Source organism: Drosophila virilis, chromosome X (assembly GCF_030788295.1).
Source record: "Drosophila virilis strain 15010-1051.87 chromosome X, Dvir_AGI_RSII-ME, whole genome shotgun sequence".
Taxonomy (NCBI): domain Eukaryota; kingdom Metazoa; phylum Arthropoda; class Insecta; order Diptera; family Drosophilidae; genus Drosophila; species Drosophila virilis.
In genome coordinates, this window is record NC_091543.1 from 18,371,937 (window position 1) to 18,399,797 (window position 27,861).

Sequence of the window (27,861 nt, forward strand, 5' to 3'; positions counted from 1 at the left end):
AAACAGCACTCGAGGAACTGTTGCCGGATCCAAGCATTCAGTGCACGACGGAGTCTACGAGGCGGCGGCACACGGCACGGCTACCCGCTGATTAACCAGTTAGTGGGTTGTTAGCAACTGCTTTGGCTCCAATCACATACACATTTTTTTTTCGAGTTACCGCGAGTGCCAGTGCCGCTGATAGTGCATTTAAAGACAGCCTCACGATTAGCGCCATTTACTATTACCGTCAGCTGCTGTCTGCGCTCGCGCCGCTGGCCACGAATGCTGCGCTGCAGCTCAATGCCAGCTATGCCGTTGAGGAGATCTACGGCAGCGGAAGCGGCAGCGGCAGTGGCGATGGGCTTAACGGTAGTGATCTCTACATTTATAGCAATGAGCTGGATCCGGAGCCGACACCAGCATCACCGGCGCGATCGATGTCCGGATCGCTGGCATCGGAGGCAACAATGACATCGGCTACTGCATCCGCTACGGTAATGCCCACGCCCTTGGTGCCGTCTAACCGTAGCATGTCGCGGGTGATCGCTGATGTGCCCATCTGGGTGATACCCTGCTACAGCATTATTCTGCTTTGCGCCGTCGTGGGAAATCTGCTGGTGGTGCTCACCCTGGTGCAGAATCGCCGCATGCGCACCATTACCAATGTTTTTCTGCTCAATCTGGCCATCTCAGACATATTGCTGGGCGTGCTCTGCATGCCCGTGACCCTGGTCGGAACGCTGCTGCGCAACTTTATCTTTGGTGAATCCCTCTGCAAGCTCATCCAGTTCGCTCAAGGTAAGTCGGCTGTCCCGAGTTCGCTTAAAGTTCCACTACATTCCGAAGTATTTCGACACTTTAACTTTAACCGTTGCCCTGCAAGTGTCCCGTGTGGCCGCAGTCATTATGTGCGTCTGTCCGTTTTTATGAATTAATATACTGCATACATACAAACATGCATACACATGCATACATATATATGCACGCATGCACACATTATTATGCCAGTCGAGTGCGAAAATAAAGCGTGGGCAGCTATTTGAATTCTAAAGCGGAATGCAATGGAAATGAAACTGAAACTGGAACAGGAACTGATTTTGGAACTGAAACGAATAAGTATACGTGGGAAGCTTTCTGAAAACTGGCTGCATTCTCAGAGTTTTCAGATGCCCTACATAGAGCAGCCTCTTAAATAGAGGGTGTGCGTGCGCTCGTTTGCGTGTATGCGTGTGTGTGTATGTGCGTGTGTGCCGTGTTTTTGCGACTGGCTATCCCCAATGCTAGTGGCCTCAATGCAACAAGGCTTTAAATGAAGACCCCAAATGTGCTGGGTTAAAATATTTGCTACTTAATGAAATGGGTTAACGTCCAGCTTATCTCAATGCGCACAGGTGACACATTTGGCGAAGCGTTTCTGTGAAATGAACTGTCTAATCAACTAATAACATGACAAACGCATCCAAACATGTACATACCAGCACACACACACACACATTCGTAAATCTGGGCTCTTAAGTAATTTGATGTGGGTGTCGTATTCAAAATATGATAAGCCAAAGGTGTTTGTGCATAGATAATGTAGAAAAGTGAAATTATATACCGAAAACCATCTTATAATATCATGAAAATAAAATGAACTTTTATACGTATATATAAATACACTTCTTTAAAGGGTTAAAGGTAATTACAAAATACTTCCATCTAGAGAATTTAATGCGACTATGACCTTTTATTATTTAACATATCTTTGTATGTATTTAAGCTTTTAAGTTGTTTTAGCTAAAGTTAAAATTAAACTTTAAATATTTAAAAAATTTTGGCAAGCTTACTTATTAGCTATTTCTAGAACAACCAAATTCTACATATTTCACTAGTTAATAAAATGAAATTACTTTTGTATTTATTACCAAATATACTTTATGTATTATACATGTTAATGTTGTTCTTTATCGGTGAAGAGCTTGCCGAGTAATTTTCAAAAGGGCTTAAAAAAATACAAAATTTTTAAAAATTTTAAAAAATACTCACTCAAAAGCCACTTTCTTTCCAGCAAGGGTCAATAACTCAGTCGGGTATCACCCTGTCTGTGCTGTTAACGAGAGTCACATACATTAATAATCTATCTATGTGAATTTGCACAAATGTTTATTTGAAATCGTTGACATGCATCCATTAAAATAAGCACATAACCAATTTGCTTTAAACGACTGACTGCAGAGACTATTTATGAATCTAGCATGTCAGTTTTATGCCATTTGATTTCATTTTTATGGCCAGTCTTTTATAGACAATACTTCCTATTACTTATGCATAATGATGTTCCACATAAGAGCTTGCGAGCAACGCATTTATAATTTAAAGTAAGTGCCATTTGGCGCGCCGTAAAGTATGCCACCGCACATAAGCGCCCATTACCGATTCCGTATACCCTTTTGATACCTAGCAGCACTTCAAATGCGCAGCAAATGGTTACGATAAAGTTGTGCAATTGTATGTGCAAGACAGAAAACGACAAGTTCGATCTGATTAACTCGCTATATTCCCAGTCAGAATGACGATTTGGTATAGATGCATGTTGTATCAAGTTTATATGATGTTTATTTCAGGCTTAACACAAATGAAAATCGATTTCTAACATACGCATTTATGTGAGTCTTATATTACACAAAGCTCAGCTCTCTGCTGAGTAGTAGATGGAATGGATGAAATGTATTTCAATTATTTTACCCACATACGGTATTTGCTAGAAAAAATAACAAGCTTTTTTGATCTGCTTAAGCAATCCCTTTATCGGGTTGTCTGTCTTCAAGAATTATTCCAAACGAAACTTACTTTTGCATGCACGTGTGAGGCCAGCTTCCAGGGTATTTTTTCGGCAGAGCGTTCTCGCCTTTGGCATTTTTAGTTGTTTATTATACAAGTCATAAGAAGCTAAAGAGTCATCGACCCAGCAGACGAGCGCTGGCGAGTCACCACTCGAAAGTTGTAACAATGGCCGCACCAAAGGTTCAAAAATTTAAATATGCATAGACACACACACACTCACCGATTTGGGGCGGAAATTACCGGTTATGGAGCGCCATTCACTTGTGTAGTTATAAGTCGTTCCATAAAGCAAGAACTGAAGCAAGAAGCAAACCGATTTTCAGACCAAAATTGACTCGAGAGCAAATGGGTTGCCAACATTGTGCTCGGAGCCCTTTTGTGATTTCGTTGAATTCCCTCAAAAATTAAATAGCTGTGACCCAGCAAATGTCGATGATCGGTTTTGGTTACCTAGCCGTACAGCACCGACCCCGCCAGCACAGAACCAGGCCCAGTCACATGGCTGAGACGGTTGCCAATTTGCTGCCTGTTAACAGCAGCTTAGAGAATTTGTTCTGGCACCTGTCACAAATGCTTATCAATTGATAAACTTGATTTACTTAGCTGCAAGCGCTTTCAGCACCACCGACACCAGGCAAGGGTTGGCGCACCACTCGAAAAGTTGAACTACAATGTTAGTTTAGCTCCTGCATGGGCATAAAGTTTTATAAACAAAGGCCAAACAAATTATGTATTAATGTAGGTGCTCTCGACGCTCTCTAGCTGGCAACATAGTGAATACATAAATTTAGAATTTATATATATATATACATATATATGCTGGGAGCATAAATTCAAGTGCTTCAAAGCACACGCACACAAGTATACACGCATACACATTCAAATAGAGATAAATATACAGATACAGCTGCTGAGCCGAGTGGCTGAAGCTTCTGGCCAGGACCTGCATCTGTGCCTAAGCCAAGGCAAATGCCAAGCCCGTAACAATACCTCTCAGATAATACAAGGCAAATCCTTATTTTCAATGCGAATTAGGCAAGTCTTAGCATAACGTGAGTGCTGCCAGATTGCGAAAATGTGAAAATGTGTATATGTGAAAATGTGAAACTCTGCGAATGTGCAAATGTCTCTCTGAGCAGCTGAAGTGTGTGCCTGTCTGTCTGTGTGAGTGTGTGTGCTTTAAAAATACTTTAGCATTGCTCCAACGATTCGACTATGTGTGTCTGCCTCAATTGTTGCACGGTGGGTACACATACATAAATAAATGTGCGCATCTATATGCAAATTGTCTCATCAAAGTCGCTGAGCTAGAAGAATAAGAATGTTATAAATGCCAACTAGAAACAATAGTGAATAAGCGCAGCAGCTAGAGGCAGACTTGAAATTGGACTTGCATATATTTTGAAATAAAAAGTAAAAAACAAACACATTGTGAATAAATTAAGCACACAAGTCATGGGCTTCTGTCGCTGCTGCAGCTAGCTTTGACTCCAAAAGACAAACTATAATATGTACTTTTAATTCTCTGCTGTGAATGTCACACAACTAGTTTGATAGTTTGATAGTTCAAGGCATTCATAGTTTTAGGTATTTAGGTATTTCCCTTTGCAGTTTTTCTCTTTGATTTATACAAAGCTTACGCTCCACTATGCGCGAACTGTAGAGCGTTGCAAATGCTGTTGGATTTGGCGTCCTGTTATTTTTTGTTGGCATCTGCAGTTTTATGACTTGTTTCCTTTTCCGTTTCTGGGTCCGGGTCCGGGTCATCTGGGTCTGTGGCTGGGGCTATGGCTGCCGATGATGATGTTTATAATATTGTTTACTTAGTTCAAGCTTGTATTCAGCTGACTGGCTGACGAAATTGTCGCTACGTGCATATTTATTTCAGACATCCATTTTTTCAGCTCGACACTCACATGAGCAACTTATTAAGAACATAATGTGCAGTGTCGAGCATAACACGTGCCAACCGACCAACCCCAAACAGACATCTGGCAAAAGTGTCACACATGGGGATGCCGCCATATGGCAGTTTGCTGGCCAAACTCGCCTTCTGTCAGCTCGGCACCGACTTGGAGCACATCTGTTGCACGGGATCCACTTGCACTGGCTCGTAAATTTATAAATGTCAACGTTGCTCGCTGTACGGCCTGTCACACCGATTTATGGCCATCATTATGTCAAGGTGCACTCGCTGCACTAGTCAGACGAAGTCGCATCGAGACCCAGAAACCAAGTTCATGCTCAAGCCGATGCCCTAGCCAAAGGCTCTGCTGCCCGCCTGCCTGTTGCCTGATTTATATGCGCCAGCCTGGGAATCCGGTTATTGCCATCGTCGACTGCCAAATTCAATTTGTTTGCCAATCTTTAATTCTTCTTGGCAAAGCTCCAGCCTCGCGTCCGAATCAAATCTTTAATTCGAGGGATTTTCACGCCTGTCAGCCACTAAGTGCAAACATCTGCCCCAAACTGTATGCTACACTTTTTTAAACTAAATAATCGAAAATCTCAGAGCCTATATACGCAGTATATATATATATATACCCTCCTATATATATATATATATATATATATATATATATATATACTATATAATCAAGAGAGCGCCAGCTATTCGTTATGGTTTAAGTGTATAGAATACAAACAATGCCAGACGATGCCCCGCCGTGCTCGTCGGCAAAACTCCGCGGTCTTATTCACAGCTCTGACAGCGAGCAAATTAATAATTAATTGGACTTTTATATCTTCTCCTATATTTATACTATTTTTATTTACCCTGAGTTGCTGTTGCTGCAACACGTCAAAGGCCATTAATAACGCGTTAATAGCGCAAAATGTCGAAAAATGGCGAAAAATGGCGAAAAATTGCGGTAAATTATGTGAAATGGAAAAAATTGAGAAACGTTTGTGCAACAAACAAAATATTATTTTAAACAACATATTTATTAAAGATCGACCCACCCTAGAAAAGTGTAATCGAAGCTTAAAGACAAACAAACCGACTAAATAGGATATGCGGTTCGCCTGGTTCCCAGAATATTAGTCACAGATGGCAGAGCAGTGCGTCCCAAAACATTTAGAAACTGCGCAGCTGCATGGCTGACTTTAAAAGTAGTTTGATGTGTGTTTTTTTTTATACCCTCAACACATGTAACAGGCAGGCGGAAGCATATCCGACCTTAAAAGATATCTACTTATTTCTTACTCAGCTTCGTTCTGTCTATCAATATATATTTATTAGAGTATTAAAGGTTATTCTATGGAAAGCGCAGATCTGATTTGTGCTGCGACGTGCGGGCTTTAGTTTAAGATTAAGGGTATTTCCAAGTCGCGCACAACTGGCTAGAGTAATTTTACTTTTTTTTTTCATTATAAGTAATAATAATGACTAAAGAACCACCAAGTTAGAGCAGGACAGCAAATGTTTTTCAATTCAATTTTCTCATTTTTACTTGTTCTCCAGCATGTTTGTTATTGTTTGCCCTGAGTTTTCAATAAAACTTAACCAACGGAAAGATTAAAAGTACACTTAAATACACCCACAGACAAAGTTCCACTGCACTGCACATAGCCCTGTGGACGCACCTCTTCCCGCTGCCCTCTCTACTATCATTTATATGCATCATGAGGCCACATACACATGTGTTGCTTGCAATTTTCGCTCGCTGAATAACGCATTCTGATTAGACAAGTGATTTCTGGCCATTTGTAAACGTGCTTAAATTTGATTTAGAAGCTCGTGGGGAGAACAAGTATGCAAATTCTTATTGAGCTCGAATAAGAAAAGTGTGTTAAGACTGTAAATGTTAGTAAAAATATGTCCTTAATAATTGAAAATACATAGTCGTTAATAGGACGATTTGCTATAAGTATATAAAAATAAACTAATGGTGTCCATATGTAATCAACACTGTTAGAATGATGTTGCTTTGACGATTTAATTAATTGAATTATTACAAAGCAATGCCTAATTATTCCTATGCATTTCTCAGATACATTCGGTCTGATGCATAATTTTAATATAATGTAATTTCTTATCAGCAAATTTTTGCCTTAAAAATTTAATAAGTTTGCGAAGAGACACTCATAGCCCACGCTTTCAGCACTGTGCTTCTGGTGTGGAATAATATGTTTTAATTCTTTTAACTGCTCGTTTGACTAAGTAAAATATTTGTACACAACACAATAAATTCATTTTGCATACAAATAATTTTTTGACCGGCCGCAGGCAGTTAAAGAACCAAAGCATTTTTTGCCTTAGAAAAAATTATATGCATATTCGTACCAAAAGGATATCAAATATCGATGGACATATTTTTTTAAAAAGAGCTATAGTTGTATTTACATCACAAACAAGCCGTGTTCGTGCTATTATTTGAATTGTTTAATTAATTGTTTTTTTTTTTTTTATACGAACGACACATTTGATACACCTTTTTATTTAAATATGCGAGATATGTTCGAAATGGGCAGATTTAAATTCATGTATATTGAATTTATTGTTGAGCTTAAGCAAATCTGCATATGCTATAAAAAAAAACATTAGTATAAGTCTAGCATTAACTACCCATTATGCTCCCAGAATCGCTGTTAATATAAACACACTTACAGCTAGACACGGCATATAAAGCATATCAAATAAAGAATATACAATGACAGCAGTAGTAAATTTTTCAATTAATCAAAACTATATCAATTTAAATTCATATTTTTCTATAGTAATCAGTCAATTACGTATAAAGTATATCTTTAAGGATGTGTTTAAGTTCCAAATAGCAGCCAAGTCAAGGCGCCTTTAAAAGAATCACTTCGTTGTGCAAGAGGACGCACACACACACACGCACACACAAACACACATACACTCATACACACCCACAACTATGCGTATAAGAGCAGACCAATGACCAATATGTAGAGGAAATTCGCACCTGTAAAATACACCTCAAGCTGAATTAAATTAATGCGACGAACGGCGGGGAACGAGGAAAGGAAGCTCCTTTTCCAAACACCATTTGTACGCATGTGTGTGTGGGTGTGTGTGTGTGTGTGTGTTTGTTTGTGTGTGTGTGTGCACGTGTATTTGCTGTTGTCACATGTCACAAAAGCATACAAATGAGCAGCCATTTTTTTTAAAAGAAAAAAGAAAAGATTTGCCTTGAGGCAATTTAAACTTTCGCAAGACTCTGATTTGGTTGAATTCCATCAGGAAGGGGGCCCACAGTTGCTGGCTGGGAATGCCGATAAACAGGGGCATAGACATAGCAACGCTTCGACGGCGACATCTGCTCGATAACAAGGCTGTACCGTCGCCTCCGAGTCAGCTCCAGGCCGACAACTAACTAGCCAGCGTGTATATATTTGTCGCGTTTAACCTCTGAGATGATGTTATAACATAATATTATTAGTGCAGCGCTAGAGACGGGCGAGGATATGAAGTCCAGTCAAAATGAAATTGAAACATGCATTGAAGCTTTGGCTAGCCAGGCAGCAGTTGGACATTTGCTGCTACATGACCGGCAACTCGTCCGATTTGGCACTCAATTTGTTTTCCAATTTACTGTGAGCCGGAAAAGTTGTGTGCGAATCATTGCAAAAGTTTTCGGCTGGTCAGCTTCGAAGCAACTACAATTACGGCGCTGGCTTAAACAGATTGGCTGCCACGCCCATATATAGCTAAAGCATACGGTTAGCCTCTATGCTCATCACCTTGAGAGCGAGCACACACAGACACCGAGATTGGTTGCATTTAATATTATTCCGAGGGGGCATTGAAACTCAAAACTCGGCAGCATGGACAAACAAAGCATGCAAGACCAAACGTCGACATGCACTTGGGTCAAAAGTTTTTCATGAAGTGCAATTCAAGTGCGAGATGAAAAAACTTGTGCGGCAAGTCCAAGCTCTGTCGGTCCGGACTCGGCACGCTGCTTGCAACGGACACCGAACGGCTTAGGCAAGACGGAAACTTACAGCACTTGGCATGCTTTAAGTAAAATATCTTGTCGCCTTATCGCTTGTTCGTGGGGGACTTTATCCCTTACTATTTGCTTCAAGTTGCACTCATAGCCAACACTGCACCCTTCAGCCAGCCACTACAAAGTGGCCCTTAACCGGAAACAGTCAAAACGCTGCCTGTGCTTTCGCATATGCCCACACTTTATCTATTGATAAGTGGCTTACTGTTTGCGTATTTGTCCAAATGTAGTATTTGAACACATATATACTTATATCACATAACGTACAAATATATATATGTATCTATCATTGGGTCAATACGTTTGAAGCACTCATTTTGTTGACATTATGCTGGATAATAGCACTTCTGCACAAGTGCCTGAAACGGATAACCATTGACCATTGATTTACCAAATTGGCAGCCTTCTATAATACACCCTTCAATTAGCACAAAACAAAAATATGTACTGAGCATTAGCGTACAATACCCTAACATTATAAGTTGGCTTTGATGTACGAAATTATTTTCTACTTCCAACATATATTAAGATCTTTGTGAAAACCAATTTGCAAGATTTAAAAAAATTCCAAAAATTTTGGCTTAAGTTGCTTGGGAGAAATTTGTATTCCTTTGCGCTCACTTTAAGAAAAATTTTAAATTTATAAAATAATGAATACGAGTTTCCCGGATTTTAATAATGGAATGCCGTTTAATCGAGGTTAGGCTTGTCGTGAGATTATGTGATATAATAAGTATGACATCTTGGAATCGAGCCAATCGGCTTATTGTGGAGGATACCGTATAGCATAAATTTTAGAACTTTAAGTTAACGAACTTTGATCGAACCTTATCTTAACTTAACTTAACATGAAGATAATACTTAAGAGAACCTTTTATTAGAAGAGTCTTTAAATTGTAAATGTTATATTTAAAATTGTAGATCGAAACTTAAGACCTAACATAAACACTGTTCCTAAGTTAGTTGTTCAAAATGTGGATAATCTTCGTCTGTGTCCGTATATCTATTCGTCTGTACTCTATTTTATAGATCGAGTAAGATGCACACGTTTGCAAGGGTATTAAATATGCAAAAACTGCAAAATACTTGTTTATATTTGTTCCCGTTGTCAATTCAGCTGCCTACTGAACCTGTAACAAATATTAAGGCTTAATTGGTGAGCGGCACGTGTTTAATTCAATTGGAAAATAAAACATGTTAATTAGTAGACATTGAATTCAAACTAGATAATTCCCCTGCCGCCAGCCATGGCGAGTGTCTGGCCCCACTGTCATTTTGGCTGCCTGTCAATTTGTCTAACGCGCAGCACATTTTAATTTGTTATGTTTTACAATATGCCCTATAGCATCATGCCGAATGTGGGCCGGAGTTGGACGCCGGAAAAACACATATAGCCAATAAAATTGAGCCTTCGGCAAATGGCGTGACAGTTGGTCCTCTTTTGGCTGCCCGCCTCCGCAATCGCCCGCCCACGCCTTGTCGGCAAAAAACAATGGAAACCAATTTCTTTTATAATTTAACAATTTCACAAATTTTTGGGTCCGAAGTTGAACACAGTTGGAATGGAAAAAGCAGCCAAAACGAGCAAAAAGAAAAAAACAAAGAAATTGCAGCAGGTTCCGGCAATGGCTGCTAATATACCCTGTGCCCAATTGGCAAATATCTACATATATGTATATAGATATATATATTTTTATATGTATATGTATTATGTGTATTAGTATATTGATATTTATGCTTGTGCTCAGTCAGGGGCCCAAGTTAAATCACACATACACTGAAGAGAATAAAGTGGGCAGTTTCGGGAATAGCTCTACAGAGCAATTTTCGGTCGGTCCTTTGCGACAGACAATTGCTGATTTCTTATATTTTACGACGTCCGAAAGTTTTGCGTTGCCATTTTTTATTGTTAACTCAAATTGAAATGATTTTTATTGATAATACGCACAGCACAGGCAGACCGGCAACTGGATGGGCTTTTCAAAGCCAGCACACAGATTTTTTTATTTACAGCTGACAACTCAGTCCATGAAATCGCAGTTATGGCAAGTAACGGCCGTGAAGCAAATGCCCGGAGTACTAAATCAAAAACAACGACCAGAGTCGGACCGCCTGGACATAACGAATTGCCTTTGAGATGCGGACATCCATCGGTCGATATGTACCCACTTATTTGAATGCCCCATCGAAAGCGCTTTTCACTCTTGTCTCGAATGTATTTTTGAATATTGAGTGCGTTTCCATCCACCTGCAACTCTTTCCAGTCGTTTGTGGTGTCCCACACAGTTTGGGACATTGGCTTACAGTGATACAAAGATATTGGATGTTTCCCTCTGTGCTACTACAGAGAGAAATGAAATGCAAATATATGGCAAAAAGTACTTCCTTCTGCCTTTTATCGCTTTATGAAGTCAGTTCCTTTCCAAAACGTCATGTATTATTGGACTGCAAATGTATGCAATTCCAATGGAATTGTGTTTTCATGCAATATTAGTCAATGTAGATCACGGCTGCAAACTGGTTTTAAATCGAACCCGAAATTCCAATTTAATTGTTCTCTATATTCAGAATCTTTAACCCAACCAGCTGCTAATAAATAAGCATCCGAACGAAATACAGAACAGAACCGTATTTGTTTCAAAGCTAATTTGCTTGAAAATAAAAAAGTTTTGAGAGAAATCCAGCTCCAGCTCGAAAGTAAAAATAACTTTGGTCCCATTCATTGCATTTCTACCATATTTTGTAGCTGCTAATTTTGGGAAGAGCTCAAATTTAGCCCGAATCTTGTATAGGAAAATATTTTTGACTTGCAATATGTTCAGCACAACCGGCAATTGTTAATTAAAACTTGAGTTTTTTAATTAAAATCAAAATAGTCAAGACAACATATAACAAAAATCTGGATGCAAGCCTGCGGAAAAACAGTTTCACAAGCCGCATTTGAAGGCAGGCAACGATATTAAACTGTAGACCCAATTCATTTATAAATTGAGATTTTTAATATACATATAAATTGCTATTTATGGATTTAATACGCTTGGAGACATTTGGCAATGCACGAAACAATATTTCCAATATTCAACTTTCTAGCTCAATTTCCTACCAAAGCTTATTGAGTGGGCATATAAATTAGCTGAACCTGCGGGCAAATTGGCAAAGCCGAATTTCTAATTAAAATAACTTATTTATTTAAATGCTAAATGCATGAATGAACATTGGCGATTTAACCCCTTTGAAATATTTATAAAATCGTTTGAAATTGCGTAGTTAGTCGCCTACACCAATTCATAGCAGGGCAACATACTGAAAATGTGGGAAAATAGCATTTGATCTGGAAATAAGTTAATCACAGCAAAATTAAAAGTTTCAACGTATCACCCGAGCAGAGACTGGGAAGACTTTAGAATTTAAAGTTGACAGGGCAGGACAGGTAATGGTTGGTGCGGTGTCGACTAGGTGAACCAACATTTAATTTACTCTTGATGTACGTTTCTGACTTTGCAACTTGTACGCCAAGTTGTAAATGCAACTCGGCCAAAGCTAACTTAACCATATTCAATGTTGCAACTTTCTCTGGGTCTGCCTTATTGACTGATTCCTGCTAAAAGTTCTCTGTAGTTTTTCAGACTTTTATTTATTTACTTAAATGTTGGCTGCATTTACAGCGAAATTCTGTGCTGCAGAGGCGGTCTAAATGTTTTCCAGGCCCCAACTCCACCCTTATACTATTCATTGGTCGAGGAGGGCAGCCACACCTGTGGGATTGCACAGGTGGGCGCTGTTGCATGCAAATTAGCTGTTGTTCCTGACAACCGCACAAAAACTCGGTAGCTGTTGGGCCAAACACAAAAACATGTTCAGAGTTTTTGGGCGTCTGGCTTCATATGAATTAATTAAGCAGCAAATTGGTACGACTTTGCCCCGGGGCAAAGGGCATCCGTTAGTGGAGTGCCTTGAATTTTGGCTGCAAAGCTATTGACTCACTTTTGTTAGTGTTCAACGCATTTAACTCTGGTAAAGTAATTAACATCATGGACGAAGTGAAAGTAAATAACTTACTCTTTATAACTAACCAATTTTACATTTGAAAATCAGCTGAACAATGCGTCAAAGGGCTCCAACAGCAACATATATTCAAGCACTAAAAGAAAAAGTTTACACTTTTCGGTAGATTAGTCTGCAGGGAAAAGATCCTTCCTAAATACCCTTCTTGTATAAATGCCTTCTTTTATGTCTTCTTGGCTATATATGTTTGGAAATAGCTGCACGCAAGACGTGTCAAAATATATACTTAATGCAACAACAATCCAACTCTTGTCTGTGTTGCTTCAAATGTGAATTTTAGCGTGCCAAAAATGCATTTGACTAGAACTTTGATGTGGATCATCAATCATAGAGTAAGCCAAGCAATCTGGTCTGGACAAGAAAATCGGACTATTTTCTTAATACTAGACACACACGACAATAATAAGCACATAATGGTCTATTACTATTATATATATATATATATATATATATATATATGTATGGCCCTCGGCTTAAGACAATGTTGTATCCATACGCTAGCCCTCGACTTGAGGGCGTCGTCTTGATTGATCTGTTGCCTATCAAAATCATGTTATTTTGAAAAGCACAGAGCTTATTTTGAAAACCACTTGTTAATAGATGGGTTAGTATCCGTCAATAAATGTATGAACTTTTTGTGTTTCCAAAATAATTTTCTTGACTCTTATTTGCGTTTACAGCGGCGGCGTATATAACAATAGTGCCCAAATGAAGCCCGTGTGTATTAGAGAATGCGGTTTGTAATTAAATGTCAAACGTGTTCAACTGTCCCAGTCCACTGAATAAATAATGCAAATGGCAAAATGTATAATCAGCAGCCCCACGAAATGAAACGAATCGGAATGAAATGGTTAGAACTGCAATAGAAAGCTCCGAGTGCATGGGCGTATGCCGTGCGTGGGCGTCCAGGCGTTTGGGCGATTGGGCGTTTGGGTGTTTGTGCTTTGGGGCTTCTGCGCGTGTAGCATGCAAAGCATGTCAAGCTAGCGAGAGCTAGCGAAATGGGAATTGAGAAATGAGATAGCTGCATAGACATTACCTGCCACAGGCGCTGCCCACATACAAGCCCATTTTAGGAAATTTACAATTCAATGAGCCTGCATTTGAGCCCCAAATTTCAATCCCTGTTGCTTGCTTACCATAGAGCAGAAAAGCAACAGCAACAACAGCAAAACAGCAGCAAAAAAGAGGGCACTATGCCAGTGCAAGAGGTGTACTGAAAATCCTATTTAATGCCCGGACAGTCGGCTAATGGGGACAAGTCTGCTGTCGACTTCACAAAATAAGCCGAATTTAACAACCAATAAACCAATTTTTATATTTTCAAACCAGCATGTTTTCTACGTTTACCTAAAATCCCTCTGGGACAAGTGGTCCCATCAGAACTTGACTTGCGACACGGACCTCTGATACCATATTTACGAAAACAAAAGAATATAAAGTAAAAGTAGTTCGAGTAATAGAAGTAGCTGTCAAGTATTTATTTGTCCAAGATATTAAATAAAAAGTAATTAAATTAAATAGAACTGAATCTGATACGAAATCTAGATTCACGCTAATGTTAAAAATAAATTTGCGTGTTCGAATATGCGCATAAAGCAAAGCTTAACGAGCTCGAAATTAAATAGCCGCGTCAATGCGATTGGCCATAAGCATGCCTAGCAAATTGGCCCACGGCGATTGCCCAATTGAAAATGTCTATTGAATATTTAAATATTATTATGAAATTATGCATTAAGCGTAAGCCATTTTAAAGCCCTTTAGGCCCGGGCAGTTGCTTGTAATCACTTTAACAATTCCGAATTTATATTTAATGTGCAAAATTGTGACGAAAATTTAAAAAAATTCCATTCAAGCTCAAGTAAGCTAACTTCGGTTAATAAAATAAATTTTAAATGAATGGAAATATGTAAATGATTTTTTGTCCCTTTCGATTGACTGAGCACTTCCAATAGATGCAGGTGAATCAAGGAGGATTATTCTATTAGGGGTTGGTATTCAAAAAGCAAAATATACTTGGTTTAAAATACTGTTCAATTTTGAGAGAATAGGATTTCGGTATCGGCTTTTATCGATTAAAAATCCAGATCTTATAGATCCGTAGATCGGGCGGACATTTCAATGCTGATAATTAATATAGTATACACCTTATGGGTTCCGGAGATGCTTCCCTTTGCCTATTACACACAGGTGCACAAAACCAATATACCCCTTTTACACACATTCAATAAGTTAAGTCTATAATGCCCTGGCGTGACTTCAAGCAATTTTAAACTGTTGCGGAGATTGAACACTTTGCTCCAGTCCTTTAACGACCTTTCACACGGGAAACTACGCAGATTTTGCATTCCAATAACGTAGGCTGCAGGGGCAAAACAATAATATCTGGATATTGTGCGACGTGCGCCACATAAAACACAATTGCTTGAAATTTTATTTACATTTTGAAAATCTGTGGGGCCCATCTGAGTTTCAACATTTTCAGCATTTTCAACATATTTAGTCAAGTGCTTTTTCAAAGAATTGCCTATGGGATTGGCGTGTACGCCGCTATTGTGTATTCGGCCAGCTAGATTCTACGTCGGCCGGGGATGGGATCTGTCGCAGTCCAATTTTCCTATATTTAGCATTTCCATAAAATTTGCATGTTTATTTGCGGGCGGACTCATTGAACCATGGCCGTGGTCAGATGCGGAGCTGCGGCGGAGCTAAATTTAATTTTGCTTCATTGTTAATGAGCTTGGCTTGTTTAACAATTTGGCTCACGCTCAGCTAATGGGTTGTTGCTCACACAAAAACAACAACAAAAACACACAAACAAACATCCACACACAGACAGACACACTCGCACGCCCACTGAGAACCAAAAACAGTTTCAACTTTGCAGCCCCCAAATCCAACAAGGAACACGGTCCCATTCCCCGATGCCCATCCTCAACCTTTAGCCCAACGTCTCTGTTGGCCCACACATTCGTGGGCCTTAATGCTTGCGTGTCGGTGTCACTGTTTGCTTTCTATCTGCATGCCAGCGGATTCTGAAAAGTGAACGGGAATATGGGAAACGGCTTTTGATGGAAACACAAGGCCTAATTTTGGTTCTTTTCTTTTGCCTCCACATAAGTCAACAGCAACAGAAGGGCAGCAGGCCTCTGCCCTTTCACTGGTAGCCGCGCATCATCATCATCATCATCATCATCATCATCATCATCATCAGCAGCAGTATTTGGCATTTGGCCCAAATTGAGTACTACAACTTCCATTGGTAATGCGAGTGCAGAGTGCTATGATGAATGATGCATATCTGCCAGAGGTGGGTTGACTTTATTATGTGGCACCGCAGGTGGGATGCCGCCTGCAGACGACTGACATGTAAATAAAGTTAACGTTGGCCACCATTTGGCCTTTATCATTATCGTTGTCCTGGCCGAAATGGTTTGTATTTGTTATCCCCACACCGACAAACGAATCGAGAAGTAGAGCCGCAACCGCAACCGATACCAAAGTCGGTATAAATTAGCATTTTAATGATGCGTCTCATGTAATGAGTGCCTTTCCACTACGCAACTTGTGATGCCCGAATCGATGGCATGTTAAATACCATCTAAGAGGCTTTATTTGAACATTCCAAAACATTCGGGAGTCATCGATCATAATAAGAAGAGCATCGATTTTGAAAGCAATCGAAGGTTGTTTACTTCTTCTGCAGCTGCCGTAAATTTATATATTATATATAAATAGTACTATCACATACCATACAATGCATTGTATAGTTAGTGGAACTATCCATAACTGAGGTCATCAGCTATCGCGTATGAATATTATGGCGCCGAACTGAATAAACTTTGGTCATCTTAATGAATAAGCTTAAGATTTTTGTTGTTTTTGTTGTTTGTTGTATCGATATTATCAGTCATCAGAGGGGCCACTCGATTTTAGCTCTATGAATAAATAAACATGACCCACATTCTCTGATCTTAAGGAATAAATTATGCAAATTGAATAAATATAAATAGATGCATTTATTAGATATCCGCACTATCGATATTAACGAGCGGGACCATTTTCATAGGGTTTTGAACACTGCAACATATTTATGGACTTTCGATTTTGACATTGATTATTTGCAGCCGCTTCGGTGGCAGTTTCCTCTTGGACCTTGGTGGCCATATCCTGCGAGCGCTACTATGCCATTTGCCATCCGCTAAGATCTCGCACCTGGCAGACCATCAATCATGCCAACAAGATCATCGCCTTCATCTGGCTGGGCAGTCTGGTCTGCATGACACCGATCGCGATATTTAGCCAACTAATGCCGACCAGTCGTCAGGGTGAGTAAACCAATCGCCAGGCTAAGGTCAGCTAGCCAAAGTCCTTGTGTTAACTATTCCGATATGCAGGGTTGCGCAAATGCCGGGAGCAGTGGCCTGCCAACTCTTTGGGCTATGAGCGGGCGTACAACATATTTCTCAATCTGGCGCTTCTCGTACTACCGCTAATGGCGCTCAGCTTTGCCTATCTGTTTATCACGCGGACTCTCTATGTGAGCATGCGCAACGAGCGCGCCATGAACTTTGGCAGCAGCGGCCCCGACGTCGGCCTCACCACCAACAGCAGCAGCAGCAACAACAACAGCAGCTGCACCGGCATCCGGCGCACCTACGGTAACTCCAACTACTTGATGCGCATGCAGATGCGCCAGGAAGCACTGGCCATCGATGGCAGCGCAAAGCTGGATATGCTCCTTCAGCAGCAGAAAGCAAGCGGACCACCGCAGTACTATTATGGTAAGTAGGCCCAGTATAATATATATATATATCAGGTAAGAACTAATATTAGTTAATAGTATTTTTATCGCACCTGTGTATGTAGAGATCTTTCAATTATTGAGTATTTGGGTTGGGTTCTGTATTCAAGCTTTAACACTTTCTGACTTTAAATGTATCTCTTTTGCTCCATCTTTCCCTCTCTCAAGGAAAACTCTTTCAATAAGTGTACCAGAAAATGAAAATTGCTGCATAGACCCAGTTTTTGCGTAGGCTAAAAATCAGACGACGACAGCTTCAATTGCTTGAATTTGCGAACATTTTGTGCTTACGTTCCAGTTCCCCTTGCCCGCTGTTCCATTTCGTCGCCCGTTTTTGTTCGCCCACACACAATTTGCATGGCAAAGTCATCCACGCGAAAAATATGTTTCAGTGCGGCAGCCTGCTCGATCCAGCTTGCAACAGTCCAACAGCAACAGCTCTGCCGGGTCTAACGAGATGCGGGCCTAACTAACCGCGTTACGCATACGCCGCATAGGACGGCATATGACGATAAATCGCTGCCGTTCGATTCCATTTGATTTCAAGCATTTGATAAATTCAACTGAGCCGCACAAATGGCCTTTCATTCGCATTTGCATTCGCCTCGACGCGCGAGCCCTGCTTTAACTAAGTATAAAACGTTTCGCAGCCAAACTTAACCAATATTGCCAGATTATTTTCCAATTTGGCTATATTTGAACTTTTGCTGCTATTTAGAGCAAATTCAAGCCACAATGCTCTGCCGCTGTCAATCAATTATGGCGTTGGAACTGCTTAAAGAAGGTCATAAATAGAAGTTTTCATTATTGCCAGATTGGGGTTAAGTGAGGTCAGGCTGGCCAAGTCGGTTGCACGGCCCTGCGGCAGTCCGTTTATCCATTTGCGTTAATTAGAGCCTGTTCCGGATGGGTTAAGTTACAGCAGCGAGTCAAATGAGACGTTTTTAGTTTTCTGCGGGTGCCTAAAAGTATACATTTACCCATTTGCTGTGACCCGCAAACCAAAAATATAAAAGAAAACCAGTTCACTTGGCAGCCCTGTCGCCATCACCCCCATCCATTCGAGTTTGCTTAAAAGCGGCTCAGACAGGCAAAAAGGCAAACAGAAATTGCATATTGGCATAGACTGGCGCTTTAACCGAGAGCTTTTAATTGCAAAGCTCAACGCAGATAATGAATTATCACAGGGTGCTGCCATAAAGGATACTCGGCTGTACCAGCTGGCAGGCTAAGTGCCGCTTCACATCCGCTTTGCATTAGAAGGGGTTAAGCACAGCGAAAGGGTCAAATTAAATACCATAAATTATGCTTGCGGCTCCAGCATTTAAAGGCTCGTTAAATGTCCTTATCTCGTTTATCGACCTAAAAGGGCCGCGCACAAATTAGTGGGACCAGATCAGGTCCCCTCCGCAAATGGTGTCACCATTTACACATGCCACATTCCACACACGCACACACCACATTGCCACAAACAGCTAAAAGCTAAGAAAAAAAAAAATAGGAGACATGCTAAAATGCTCCAATGTTGATGATAAATTTTATTAAATTTTTAAAACCTATGCAATTTACGGCCGGCACTTAACATTTTTGTCTCATAAATTGCCAGGCGCACTCGCAGCCAACCCACTAGAGCTGGCAGTTAGTCAGGCGGCTTGCCGAGCCATGCCCCGCTCAGGAAAATGGGCGAAAATGTTTTATTACACTCAGCGCAATGCGCGGCGCGCGGTGCTCTCGCTGGTAATTTCCATAACCAAGTTTAATATAATTAGAGTCCTAAGCTCGTAATATTTGCTGTAAGTCCTGTTTTCATTAAAGCCTCGCATGGGGTATCGCAATTCGGTCACGAGCTGTGCAGACAGCAGACTTTTGTGCTCGATCAGGCCACTGAACTCATGCAATAGGCACGTGTCCGCATATCAAACTCTTATGTTCTGACCATAACAATATCTTACCTCTGATTTCAATCCAATGGATCAGAAGGCTTATATTAGGTACAACCAATTTAATTATTTGTACAGTCTATTTTTTGGTATTCTTATGTTAAGACACGCGTAAGCAAGGGTATTCAATATTTGGCACTTTTAGGACTGTTCATTTTACATGTTTCTAAGTAACGTGCGTTATGTTAATATTCTTATAAATTAAAACGTGTAATTTTTGTCGTATTCTTATTAGGACAACGACAAACGCCCAAGATTTGGCAGCACAAATTATATTTTATTCATTCGAAATGATAAAATTATTCCTTAATACAGAGAAAATTCGACTTGAAGAATTTCACTGAAAATTTAAAAATAAATTTATTTAGGTACTTCTCTTGGAAGTTAGGCAAAAAAATAAAACGAAATATCTATGATCCTAACTTGGCTGCAGCTGCAATCTCCGCCGCACAGCTTACGAAGACTTGGGTGAAAAAGAATATTTTAACGATAATTAAAAACAGGTTATTACACCTACGAACCGTTTTTCTGAGTACCCTCTATATATATTATATATATATTTAAAATTCAATATTCAATATGTTAGTGGAATGATTAAGTCTTAAATTGAAGACTTAGCAATGGAGTCTTTTCACGACTTTTTTGACTTTTGTCTTGTATAGTGCGCCAAGTTGTAATCATCAGCGGCGACGAGCTCTGCAAATTTCCTATTAATGTGGATTGGGAACAATCAGTTGCTGATTCTCACCTGCCGCATCTATGGCTCCCTGCGCATTGATGGGCACCGAGTCTTCGCCGCTGACCAGGCGAATACGGGCCATGCGTTCGGCGTCTGCCGCCGCGCCGGCCAGCTCGATAATCTGTCGTGCGGCTGCCACACTCTGCTCAAATTCGACCTGCCGCCTGCGGTCGTTGGTGCTCTTCATGGCAGTGCGATAGACCAGATCCACCAGTCGACTGCTGTAGCCATTGTCGAAAACGCCCTCGCGGCGCAAGAGTGCGTTACGCTGGCGAAGGGCAGACGCTCGGCCGCCCATCAAATCATATGGATACAATTGCTGACCTTGGGCAAAGGTTAGAGCCAAATGGGCAGTTTGACCGGCCGAACTTACCCAACTCGGTTCGGTCTGTTCCTTTACGATGCTCACCTGGATGCTTCTTTAGAACATCATACGACAGCTTAATGCAAATACCAGCTGCAAACAGCGAACGCTTGGTACTCAATATAACCTCGAAGTGGGCGTGGTCTCACTTACCCCAGAACACAATTAAAATAAATAGCAAGATTTGAAGACAAAAGCGCCAGTTTAACATTTTTCAAACTTTTTCGACAGTTCTCAGTGTCGGCTATTGTCAAGGCCAGCTGTGCATATTCAAAACTATTTAAAGCAATCGAAATTCGATATACATCTATATATTTCACACAATTGCACCCGTTGATGTCCGAAGCGCAAACAAAGGTTCCAGCTGGGTTGGCCACTTGCCTGCCCAGCTAGAGGCATTGTGCATCCACGCAAAAAACAGCTGAGGCTGCCTGCAACATGTGCCGCCTCGAAGGGCTTTGAGCCGCGAACTGCTGCAGCTGAAGGCGGATTGGAGCAATATATCGTAACCGTTGCAGCGAAAATAGGGTCAATAGCTCGACGCGTCGTTGCCGCCAGCGGTTACCGCATGCCACACACGGATTGTGAGTGACCGCGAGTGGCGTAGCTCATCGAGTCCTTTTGCATTGTCCGCACACAGCAGCTGCTAATCCGGCGCCAGCAGGCCTCTCGGTATCCAATTAAGGGGAGGCAGCAGCAACAGCAGCAACGTCCACGATATTCAACCAGCGGCTGCCTGTCCGACTGCCATTCGGAAACACTCTAATGCCCATCGTCCGACTGCGGTTGATTAGCGCCAGCTGTCAGTCAGTTGCTTAAATTGGTTATATTGTGATTTACATTAGCCAGCTTTAATGGCATTCCGCTGGCTATTGAACCTGATGCGTTCCACACGCACAATAAAACACAACAAAGCTGCACCTCAGTGAAGGGAAATGCTAAAGAAATGGTAACGTACATATACACCATGATAAAACCCGTGCCCCGGTCTAAAATGCTTTAACCTATGTATATATAAATATATATGCAAATATGTACCTACCCAAAACAATCGCACACACGCGCACTTGTATTGCCCTCTATTAGTGGGTGCACGAAAAACTTTCATATATAGACATAAAAAAATACAAGTGAAAAGTATAAATAGAAAGGTTAAAGTTAACTGAGAGAAAGAGAGAGTTGAGGAAATAGAGGGGCAAAGAGAGAGAGAGAGAGAGAGAGAAAGAGAGAAAAAAAGGAGTGCAAAAGAGTAATTTAAGTTGAGAATGTATGAACGAGTTGAACTTTATTTGACTTACAGAACAAATTTTTAATGTAACAATTATCAAAATAATATGAAGATCTATGGGGCTTACTTGAATTTATGAGAATCGCATAGTAGGGCATTATTTAAAAATACGTTATATTACATTTTTGGCGCAACTTGGTATAGGAGGCCATTTATATATACACATATACATACATACATACATATATATACATACATACATACATACATACATACATACATACATACATACATACATACATACATACATACATACATACATACATACATACATACATACATACATACATACATACATACATACATACATACATACATACATACATACATACATACATACATACATACATACATACATACATACATACATACATACATACATACATACATACATACATACAAGCCTACATGCATACGTACAAATACACATACTCACAAAAAGACCGTCATACGTCTGTATATAATATATATGCTGGTCGGGGCACTCTCAATAAAAACATTCCGGCTGTTGTGTATGCAAATATGTTGTTCCATTAGCAAGCGTGCAAGCTTTTAGCTTGCGATTATTAACAGTCGAATCAAGTAAGCCACAACAAAATTAAATTGGAAAAATCGTCGAATCATGCTTACATTTATGTAGGTGTAAGTCTTCCCTTCGACAAATGTAAACAAAAATGTGCATATTCTCTTCCATCTGTTGTACATACAATATATACAATATACAATATGTGGTGATGTGTCGAACAGCTCCCTTTATTTAGGCCAATGATGTCAGAAACAATGATTTATTAGGTATACGCTCAATCGAACGCGTTTAATCTTTGCCATTGTTTGTCTTTGTTGCCTGTCTATGCTCCAAATCATGCAAAATAAAGCCTTTCGTACACTCAGCTCAATCTATATATTTTATACTCTGTACACAAAGTACGAGAAAATATACATACATAAGGACAACAAGTTTTTAGTGAACTGTTTTAGTGTAAACTAAAGTTAAGGATGGCCGACTCGAGCTCAATTTTGTTTACAATAATCAACAACAAGGTTTGAACACCAAAAGTGAGTATGCTGTATGCATAGGTATTTGATGAACTTTTAGTTTCTGTATTCAGCTGAGCAAACTCAGTCGATTCTAGGCAATCGGGGACCAACATGGACCTCGGGTTGACCAATTTAAAACTTAATTAGTTTTGTACGAAATATATCAAAGTAAGGGCTGCTATCACTTCTATCATTATAAATTGCATGCGGTTGTCTTTGATATGTTCTCTCTCTCTCTCTCTCTCTCTCTCTCGCCCATTCTCTTGCAGCGGAAGGCTACACACAAGGCGGCAGCAAGCGCCGCTTGTTCGGCTCCTGCGATGGCCGGCGTCATCTTTACTGCATGCGCAGTGCCTCGGTCAAGTCGCTGCGCCAACAGCAACAACAGCAGCAACAACTTGGCGGATCTGGAGACTGCTGTGCCCGAATGCAGCGAATGCGGCAGCAGCAGCTCAACATGACCGCGGGCAACGATGGAGAGCGGCGCAAGTCGTTGTCCACGCCCAGTTTGCGTATCACGGAGGCGACACTGCGCAGGTAAGTAGAGCTGGCCTCAGAGCCCTATGAGCACCATTGCAGCATCTAAGATTTCCATATTTATTTTCACGTACAGATCCAACGAGAGCAAGAGCTTGGAGAGCAAGAAGCGGGTGGTAAAGATGCTGTTTGTGCTGGTGCTGGAGTTCTTCATATGTTGGACGCCGCTGTACGTGATCAATACGATGACTATGCTGATTGGGCCCGTTGTGTATGAGTATGTGGATTATACGGCCATAAGCTTCTTGCAGCTGCTGGCCTACTCGTCCAGCTGTTGTAATCCGATCACCTATTGCTTCATGAATGCGAGCTTCCGGCGTGCCTTTGTTGACACCTTTAAGGGCATGCGACTGTGCGATGGCGGACGTTTTGGATTTTGTCGACGCCGTTCCAAGAATGAGACGAACCTATCGGTTGCTGGCAACTCGATTGCGCTGGCCAATTCGGCCATGTCCAGCCACACCATACTGGAGAGTCCGCGCCTCTGAGGCAGCCGGCGTCAGCATCAGAGGCCGCGCACACTGACGCGGAAGCTGGACAGGGACAAGGATAGGGACAGGGAGAGGGACAGGGACACAGTCAAAATCAGGGGCAGGAATGCAACGGGTGAGAGGCTGATGGAAACAGAGTCACTCTAAAATAAGTATGTGATGTGCAAGAAATTGAAACTGTGGTTGTCAACGATTCTACTACAAGTAAGTTGTGTTTGGTATGGATAAAACTAATATTATGTTTGGGTTTCTATGGCATCAGTAGCTGCATCAGTAGAGCAACCCTTAAAAAATATATAATTATATATACAAATATATCTATTTATAATAACCATCTATCACTTCTGAGCTGTTGCATTGTACTTTTATTGTGAATCTAATTGTTAAATGTAAATTGTTAGACTTCTCTTGGCCTGCAATTCGCGGTCTGCGTTTCAGTGTTTATACAAATGTAATTTTTTTTTTATATATATATGTTTAAATGTGCAAGCAATCAAGAATAAGATTAACTAAAATGAAAAAACAAAAAAAAAATATTTTAAAATCATATTTACATAGATTATAAGTAAAGAGGCGTGGCAAGAGAAACATTCAACTGCAACTCCTTTGAATTGTAACTAAACCATGCATTTGAAGAATTGAGAATCTCTCATACTGTTTACCTAGTAGTAACCACAAAAAAAAGAAAGAATGTTATAAGGATAGATCTTGTTTTGCATTTCTATTGAAAGTATTACAAACTACATTTAAACGTATTTTAACTGTTGCGAAAAGTAAGCAGCAAGACTAACAGAGAAAGAACCTTGAAACTTGGCACGCATGAAATTTGATTTCTTACAAATATATACTATCTAGATATTTTACAAAACATGCCGAGTGGTGTGTGGTTATTGGTGAGAAGTGTTGAAAGTCACGGCAAAGTCCACACAAGGCGTGTTTGAAACCGTCCGTTAAACTATTTGTCAACTTCATACATAATTACTTAGTATTTGACATTTTGTCGTAGCTACCAAGCTAGAAATTAGCCAGAATCATATAATTGAATTATTTAACTAGAACCTGTGCACTTTGTGCTGCACAAACAGGTCAGAGTTTCAGCTCATTGGATTATTCATGAGTATTACAAATGGGACTAGAACATTAGATGTACATTTCTATTGTCGCAAACAATGAATTTCAAAATAAAATAAATATTTGAAAAAAAAAAACAAACAATTGGTAGTTCTGTTCGGATTTAGGCAGGATACTTTAAGTCAAATAATTTATGTACACATAAAAGACAGTTTAATAAATAAAAACAAAATAAATATTATCTATACAATATACTCTCAAACATATGTACGTAATATATATGCGCGTGTGTGTAAAAACAGAAATTTCAATATTTTTCACTTCTGTACACCCCAACGAACTTAAGAAATGCAAATTATGCGATTCATATGTAAAATAATAATAAATGTTTTATGTAAATGCCAAAAGCAAAAAACAGCATTAAATGGAACGGAAATATCGGAGCATACTTTTAGGCGGGCTCAACATAAAACAAAACAAACTAAAGTCTTAACCAGAAACAGATATTTTTTGAACATTCAATTCAGGCACTCGTTGAGCGTATTCGCAGTGAATAAATTAGTAGATTATACACGAATACGTCGTGCGAATGCTTGCAATTGATTGCCCATTTGAAGTTAATGGCCAGCGCGTAAATTCCGTGCAAATTTCCCGCTCCCGAGCTGCGCTAGCTGCTGGTTGCCATATAAACCATTAAGCAGTAAGACGATTTGACAGCTCCACGCTGCTCGGGACAAAGGCAACGCCAGCTCCATAAATTACGGCAATGATACGGGATATGGCTGAGGACATGGAGTCTGACGCTCGCATAAGTACATGCTTCGTCCTCAGGCTGCTTGGTTGTGGGTGTGTGCGTGTGTGTGTGCGTCTGTGCGTCTGTGCGTGTGTATGTGCAATGTTGTGGTCAACAGAAATCAATTACTGCTTGACCAGCTGCACATGCAGCTGCTCTTTGCTGATTTGTGGTTGGAGCTGCAATTACTATTAAGACACCAAAAGGATTGGATGCCACATACTGCCTCATTGATAATGTTGATGGAAACATATAATAGCATGACGAACGAATTCTGTTTTTAATAGCTGGGCATCTAGTGGGCGAGTACTCTTATATATAAATTACAGATGATTAATTAGAACGCACAAACAACAAATAATTACAAAGGAGTATTAAATATGCATTGAGCACATTAAGAAGATATAGTTAATTTAATTTTTACCTTATCATCTCCAGCTTCGAGTAGTTTTTCATTCTGAAAGCCAATTTGATTAACCTTAATATCTATAATCTTATGAATATGGAAATTTATGTGTAAACATGTACTTACCCCAGAAATTCACACGCTCAGCTATTATGTCGCCAACTATAGTGGGTGGCAATCAGACTTTCATATATTCGCATCTGCAAATAAAATAAAAACACAAATGGAGTAAAGAACGGGTTGGAGTGAAATCTGTTCGTTTGCCAACACAATATTTATATAGCATTTCAAAGCAAATCATGAAAGCCTATGAGTCTCTTTTGAATTCATGAGAATTGCATAAAATGGCATATTTTGCAGCGCAACGGGAAAGTGCACAGACATGTACACACAAACATACATGTATTTATGCATACGCACATATATATGTATGTATATGCAAATATATTTAAAAATAACGCTTATTGGATTGCAAGATCGGCTTGTTAAAATAACAATTGCCAATCAAAGCATGAAACTCTGATGGGCTTACTTGAATTCATGAGAATCGGCTAGAAGGGCGTTATGCTTTATTCTTACATACGTATTTAAATACACGAGCATACCTACCGACATTTAGGAAATCCTTAATTTTCTACAGTGTGCTCAAATAATAGCGCAACGCTTGTATATGATCACAACATTGTTTACTTTGCTCAGCATATTAAATGCAACTATTCGATCAAACTATTTATAGCATACACAGAAACTAATAATTCGAGGCGAGTACTTGAAGCAACCTCGAATATTATTATGCAATTGATAAGAGTGTAGATTGCAACATCCTTTATCCACGTCATGTTTTGGGCATTCAATAAAAGTTGGTTGTTTATTAATGGAAAATGCTAGAAGCATACTCTGTGTGTGTGTGGGGACCTTATTAATCCAGGGCCATGGCTTGTGCTTTAGGCCATGGTTACGACTTAGGGCCGTGAATGGTAGCTGCTGTGACTCGTGGCATATTCCATTAGCACACTCGTCCCTCGATTTGTCACAATTGCAATGCGCCATTTGCCGCTGCCTCTATCTGAGCACATGACGTCAGCTGGCCAAGTGTCCTTAGCTGTTGTAGTTGTTGGCCGGATGGTCTACGTGACAATTACCACAGTTATTACACGTAATGAGTACAGCCACCGCATGCAAACAAACACAGGCAGCAGCAGCAGCAACAGCAGCAGCAGCAGCAGCAATGGCTGTGACAGGGGCAAAGCGTGGACAGGCGAAGGCGGAGGCGAAGGCAATGTCAGCAATGGCTGGCGAGGGAATCATCTAGTGCTCGCATATTTTGGTTGCGATACATACAGATGAAACCTTCTTGGAATTGTAATCAGATCACGGCCAGCACGCGTGCACCTGCAACCGGCAACATGGATGAACGCACACACGCACTCGCAGCGAAAGATCGCTTCCAGCTATCAAGAGCTGGGTCCTTGGACCGCAGCTCTTTGGCCTAAACGACCCAGTTTTTACCTGAGGCAATTGTCCGAATTCCCAGGCAATTCA

At 40.3% G+C, this 27,861-nt stretch overlaps 2 protein-coding genes across 2 annotated transcripts; one reads left to right on the forward strand and one right to left on the reverse strand.

Moving 5' to 3' along the window:
• Positions 1–108: 108 nt before the first annotated feature.
• On the forward strand, positions 109–25,483 carry CCKLR-17D1 (Cholecystokinin-like receptor at 17D1). Its single transcript, XM_032440086.2, has 5 exons — positions 109–780; positions 16,976–17,176; positions 17,246–17,632; positions 23,291–23,558; positions 23,635–25,483. The coding sequence occupies exons 1-5, from the start codon at positions 420–422 to the stop codon at positions 24,044–24,046; spliced, it is 1,629 nt and encodes a 542-aa protein (XP_032295977.1). The 5' UTR covers positions 109–419; the 3' UTR covers positions 24,047–25,483.
• On the reverse strand, positions 19,978–20,979 carry LOC116652142 (uncharacterized). Its single transcript, XM_032440087.2, has 5 exons — positions 20,849–20,979; positions 20,705–20,788; positions 20,341–20,655; positions 20,114–20,288; positions 19,978–20,055 (listed from the first exon to the last, which is right to left on the reverse strand). The coding sequence occupies exons 1-4, from the start codon at positions 20,904–20,906 to the stop codon at positions 20,224–20,226; spliced, it is 522 nt and encodes a 173-aa protein (XP_032295978.1). The 5' UTR covers positions 20,907–20,979; the 3' UTR covers positions 19,978–20,055; positions 20,114–20,223.
• Positions 25,484–27,861: the final 2,378 nt, after the last annotated feature.

What these genes read in the sequence shown, in the direction of transcription:
- CCKLR-17D1 (XM_032440086.2), top strand. Translation starts at nt 420, where the DNA reads ATGTCCGGATCGCTGGCATCGGAGGCAACAATGACATCGGCTACTGCA. An exon ending in AATGCCGACCAGTCGTCAGG is followed by an intron (nt 17,177 to 17,245) that starts GTGAGTAAACCA and finishes TCCGATATGCAG; the next exon opens with GGTTGCGCAAATGCCGGGAG. An exon ending in ACCACCGCAGTACTATTATG is followed by an intron (nt 17,633 to 23,290) that starts GTAAGTAGGCCC and finishes ATTCTCTTGCAG; the next exon opens with CGGAAGGCTACACACAAGGC.
- LOC116652142 (XM_032440087.2), bottom strand. Translation starts at nt 20,906, where the DNA reads ATGTTAAACTGGCGCTTTTGTCTTCAAATCTTGCTATTTATTTTAATT. An exon ending in TATTTTAATTGTGTTCTGGG is followed by an intron (nt 20,789 to 20,848) that starts GTAAGTGAGACC and finishes CGCTGTTTGCAG; the next exon opens with CTGGTATTTGCATTAAGCTG. An exon ending in GGGAGCCATAGATGCGGCAG is followed by an intron (nt 20,289 to 20,340) that starts GTGAGAATCAGC and finishes GGAAATTTGCAG; the next exon opens with AGCTCGTCGCCGCTGATGAT.